This window comes from Bos indicus x Bos taurus, chromosome 16, assembly GCF_003369695.1.
Source record: "Bos indicus x Bos taurus breed Angus x Brahman F1 hybrid chromosome 16, Bos_hybrid_MaternalHap_v2.0, whole genome shotgun sequence".
NCBI classification, from domain to species: Eukaryota; Metazoa; Chordata; class Mammalia; order Artiodactyla; family Bovidae; genus Bos; species Bos indicus x Bos taurus.
Window position 1 is genome coordinate 25,543,686 of NC_040091.1, and position 5,790 is coordinate 25,549,475.

The 5,790-nt window shown below is 42.5% G+C and overlaps 1 protein-coding gene across 1 annotated transcript in view; it reads right to left on the bottom strand.

The window, feature by feature from the left end:
• AIDA (axin interactor, dorsalization associated) overlaps positions 1-5,759 on the bottom strand; it is a 47,782-nt gene extending 42,023 nt beyond the window's left edge. Inside the window, exon 1 of the mRNA XM_027564511.1 lies at positions 5,468-5,759. Within this exon, the coding sequence (XP_027420312.1) occupies positions 5,468-5,577 (110 nt within the window). The 5' untranslated portion in view covers positions 5,578-5,759. The remainder of the gene's footprint in view (positions 1-5,467) is intronic.
• Positions 5,760-5,790: the final 31 nt, after the last annotated feature.

Consider the following 5,790-nt stretch of genomic DNA (forward strand, 5'->3'; position numbering starts at 1 on the left):
CTCTTTAGGAATCACAGTCTACACTTAACAATGTCACTGTACATCCCTGAATTCAGGGAAGCTATAGTGTGGCAGTTTCTTTATTTGACTAGCTCCATTTGCTTGGAGAATCCCATGGACAAAGGAGCCCGGTGGGCTGCACTCCACAGGGTCACCCAGAATCGGACACAACTGAAGCAACTTAGCACACACACACGCCCACACAATACGCCAATAGTGACTGTTAACCTAAGCAGGTCACTGTCAGAAGAAAGACTACAGGAAATATTTGCAAATCATATATCCTATCTGATGATGGACTTACATCCAGAATATACCAAAAAACCCTTCTAACTCAATAGGGAAAAGACAACTCAACTGAAAGACAGGCAAAAAGTTTGAAGCCATTTTAGAAACAAGATTTACAAGGAAAATAAGCATCAAAGAAAAGATGCTCAGGATCATTAGTTGTAACAGAAAGGCAAATTAAAACCAGTGAAATACACTATATACCCACTAGAATGGCTATAATCAGAGAGACACATGATAACAAATGCTGCCAAGGTGGACAAACAGGAACTCTCATATATTGGTGGTAGAAATGTAAAATGGTACACCCAGTTTGATCAACCATTTGGCAGCTGCCTTTTAAAAATCAGACATAAATTTACCATATGAGCCAGCAATTTCACTCCGCGGCTATCTACCTAAGAAGAATGAAAATACATGTGCACACAAAGACTTGTATGTAAATGTTCACAGCAGTATTAAAAAACTAGAAAGAATTCAAATGTCCATCAATTAGTGAATGGATACACAAAATATGGTATCTCCATACAATGCAATGTTACTCATCAGTAACAAGGAACAAAAGACTGATACATGCAACAACATAGATGAAACTCAAACACAGGATGCTAAATGAAAGAAGCCACATACAGATCATATGATTCAATTTACATAAAATGTCCAGAAAAGATCATTTCATCTTTAGAGACAGAATGTAGATTAACAGTTGCCTGGGACTACAGTGGGAATATGGAATGACTGCAAATGTGCCAAGAGATCTTTGTGGGGTGATGGAAATGCTGTAAAACTTGATTGTACTGATGGTTGTGCAACTTGGTAAATTTACTAAAAATTCATTGAATTGTAAAATGGTGAATTTCACTGTAGATAAATTAAACCTCAATAAAGTTATCTTTTTTTAACTTTTTTAAAAACCTAGGCAAGAAAGCCAAACCCATAAACGACTGCACCATTTTAAGACAAAATGAGACATAAATCTGTCCACTGAGGAAAAACCCACATGCTCTAGGAATGAAAGAGCAGGTAAAAGAGTTGACATTCTATTAGTAAAGGTAAGAAACCTACCAACTGTCCTTCTCTAGAGAATAACCTCATACAAGGGTGCCTACAGTTAATACAGGACTATTCTCAAGGGGAATTTTTAAATATACTTAACGAACATAAACAAGTAACCCACAGAGTCCCACAGCAATCTATGACAGTTCTTCTCAAACTATCTAGACTGAAGGACGAGCTCCCCCCCCACACACTCTGTTCTAGTCTAATACTTTTATAAAATAAAATAAAAACTATCACAAAGATGTCAAACTTCAATAAAGTTCCTAAATCTTAAATCCCTATTTCTTTACTTATCTCACTGCATACCAATAACAGTTTGCAGACCAGCAAAGATCTGGGACCACACCTTGAGAGGTGCTGATATCAGACACAGTAAAGATGATTAATAAGTATTATCCAATCTTCAAACTCACCCATTCATTTAACAAATATTTACTGAGCATCCATGTGCTGGATCAATACCTTAAGACTGATTCTATGAAATAGGGAAAAGAGAGTCCATGCCACTCTACCTTAAGTTAGGGGGCAGGTACCCACCCCCAGGTTGCTAAAAGAGGTAACCTGATAGATAAGAGTTGTTTTTAATTGACCATGCATATTTGGGGGAGCAATTTTAGTTTTGACATAATTTGTTTAGATTTTCCAACAGTATCGTGGCATCAACTCCTTAAAGCTTCCACAGCCTACTCCTGAATCAAACCATTCACTAGAATACAATAATTACATAACATCTAGATAAGAGAAGGAAATGGCAACCCACTCCAGTATTCTTGCCTGCAGAATTCCATGCACAGAGGAGCCTGGTGGAGTACAGTCCATGGGATCTCGAAGAGTTGGTCACAACTGAGCCACACACACACACACACACACACGCAGCAGCCTACTACTACTCTGGACACTAAGCATACAGTAGAGAACAAAACAGACAATTCCCCCTATTTTCTGTCCTCAAAGAGCTTACATCCAAGTGGAGAGGGAGACAACAAACCAAATGAATACAAAAAGTATATTGTATTTTAAATGGCGGTAAATACTAAGGAAAAAACCAAGATTAGGGGGTTGGATTTGGAAAAGTGAGGTAAGTGGAAGTGGGAGTGGATAGCAGACTTAACCGAGCAATTTTACTTAATTAATTTCTATTGCAGTATATTTGCTTTACAATGTTAAGTTGGTTTACGCTATACAGCAAAGCGAATCAGCTGTATGTTTACACATATCCTCTCTTTTTTGGATTTCCTTCCCACTTAGGTCACTGCAGGGCATTGAGTAGAATTCCCTGTGCTCTACAGTAGGTTCTCATTAGTTGTCTATTTTATACACAGTATTAACAGTTTATACATGTCAATCTGTCTCCCAATTCAGTCCACCCACTCTCCTTTTAACCCGGCAGTTTTAAATAGGGTGGCCAGAGAGGGTCTCACAGGGAAGTCAACATTCGGACTTAAAGACCTGAAGGAGGTGATCCAACAACCCAAATAGACAACAGGGAGTGTTCCAGGAAAAGGACAAATGGACTAAGGCAGAAGCAGGCTTCAGGAAACAACAAGGAGAGTGGCAGAACTTTGTTTTAAAATCCTCCATTAGACTCAGTACTATGAGGGTGGAGATCAAATGTTATTCATGTCTATATGCTTAGCTCTCACTTGCTGAGTGATGGAACTGTTCAAGCTATGATATTCTTACCTTACAATAAGTACAAACATGCTTATTCCTTCCCTCAACATCAACATCCCATGAACACACTCCTGTATGTTGTAGGGTTGTAAAAACACTGCTGGTTTCCCCATCAGACGGGCCAGTTCTCCCAGATGCCTCCTTCTCCTCTCAGTATCTAGTTAGTGGCTAAATCCTGTCCATTCTTTCTCACATCATTTAGTGGCTCTCAAATCTTCTCTTTTTCAGCAGCTTTTCTCACAGATAATTCAAATGAAAAAGACATTTGGCCTTCAAATTTGTGAGTATATTAATTTTAAATTCAATTTCATTGTATATGTAGCCTATATGTTTACAAAGTTTAAGCCAATCATGACATATTTCTATTCAAATTTGACACTGGTGGTTTTTATAATAATTTGAGAATTACTCTGAATCATGACGTTCAAGGTTAGTAACTGAGGTTCAACAATAGATTCGTCTGTGCCTATTACTCCCTTACTGAGATGTTTTTAGAAATTCCAGCTAAACAGCTTGCATATTCAATTTTCCTTTGTAACTTCAATTGGACATGGTATTCTTCACTTTCCATTGTAAGGTCTACTGCTGAGTGCCAACAGCTGTGAGGTCCCACCATCACAAGTAAAAGGCAGCTTTAGATTTCAGGCCCTGCAAGTTCAGTTAACATAGAATGAGGATGCCCAGTGCTCACTAACTGGCTACAGAATGGAAGGATACATTCTCTGGTAAAAAAGGAAGTCTTCTACTGTGTCCAATTCACTTATACAATGTATCAAAACATTTGTGTTTAACAAAATGTCTTAAACAGAGCAGACAGGATTTGAAATTAAAAAAAAAAAAAAAAAAAAATCCCAGACATCAGTGACTCCAGGTAATCCCATTAAACTGAGCTTCAGTTTCCCCACTTGTAAAATGAGAATAATAATATTCTTACTGAGCAGTTGCAAGACTAAGTGAAATCAAGTGAAAGTGTGAAACAAAAGCCAGAAGTTATCATACATGGCAAAATGGCCCAAAGCATGGCGGTTTTCAGGGCTTTTGAAAAATGGCAGGCAATTCAAAGTCAGTAAGGTGAAATAGAAAACATCTATGCAGGATTTCTATGGCGGTCCAGTGGCTAAAACTTCTGCCTTCCAATACAGGTGGTGAGGGTTCAATCCCTGATTGGGGAGCTGGACACCCCCCCCCCCACAACATGCCTGGCAGCCAAGAAACCAAAACAAAAGCAATATTTTAACAAATAACGGTTCCCATTAAGAAAAAAACCTTTAAAAACATCTACGCATTTAAATTACCTTAATGGTCAGAAAAAAACAAGTAACCACTGTAGAAAAATACAGGATTTAGATCTTTCAAGGACCAATCCTGTATTCTTTGCAAAAGACGTTTGAGAAGGAAAAAAAAAATGTTTTACTAACACATGGTTTCAAACAATAACTTACTTTAAACCAAGAAGTAATTAATGTCAACAGTTTGCAAACAATAGCATTTTAGCAGGCAGTTCAGTAAAATGTGCAAGAAACCAAGCAAGGTTTTATATATACGCAAACCTAGCCTTATAATTTTAAAAACATCCCTGAAGTTTTGGGAGGAAACCAGAAAAGGAAAGAAAACTGGACTTGGGGAGATCAAAGAACCTGGTGCTCACTTGTACCCGGCAGCTATACATTATACACAGGAAAAGGAGGAGGGACCCGAAGAGGGAGTGGTGGCTCCTGTGCGTGGTCTATTAATTCACATTTTGCTCTCTTCTGTTCACATCCTGCGCGGACTCCACCCAGAGCAACCGAGCGAGGGGCGGGTGGGACTCACCCAGCCTAGCAAATAACAGTCCTAGAAACCGAAACGGATTCGAGGTGAATTGGGAAAACAAGGCTACTCAGAAAGAGGGGTGGAGAAGGGGCGCGAGAGGGGACCTTTCTTTCGTCTGATGAGACCTCCGGTCTCGATGCTTGCCGGGGGCACCCCCTCCCCTCAATCGCCACCCGTTCCCTCCTGTCCTACACAGGGGAGGAGGAAGGCACTGTACACAGAGCAAGGCCACTCATCCCTGGAACGTGGGCGGAGAACACAGAAGTATTCCTAAGAGATTCTAAAAGAGAAACTGAGGGGCGGCAACGTGAGAGAGGCGGAGGAGAGGGGAAAAGGAAACTGCGGAGCGGGGGACCCGGGAGACGGTGGCAAGGAACTCAGTAGTAGCCTGAATGGGCTGGCGCCCCGGGAAAGAAGGGCTACCTGTTGCACTGAACTGGCCTGGCGGAGGGCGAAAAACCCCAGGGAGCGGACCGTTGTCTCCGGGGCCAGTGAGGTCTCAGCCCCAGTGCCTGCGGGGCCCCACCCTGAGAAGCCTTGGCTACAGATACAGTGATGAGAGACACCGACAGAAAGAAGGGGGGAGGCGGCCGACTGGAACCCGTCTGGCCCGCTCCCGCAGTTAGTCACTCACATCTGATACTCGTCTATCGCCTCCACCAGCTGGCCCCAAGAGTCGAAGTCGGCGCCTCTCCTAAAACTGGCGCCCCAGCGCTGCAGCAGACTTCGGGTCACCTCCGACATGGCCGGTCCCCACCCGTCCCCTCCCGCCCCTACCCCCAGGAAAGGCTGGGCTCTAGGGCGCCATCCTCCCCGGGCCTGGCCCCGACATTAACAGGGCCAGGAGGAACCGCTACGGCCACCGCCGCCACCCGCCAAGGAGCCGCCCAAGCCCATTTGCCGCCACAGCCAAACTTTGCGGCTCTGAAGCGGCCGCCCCGCCGAAGCTCCGCCCCC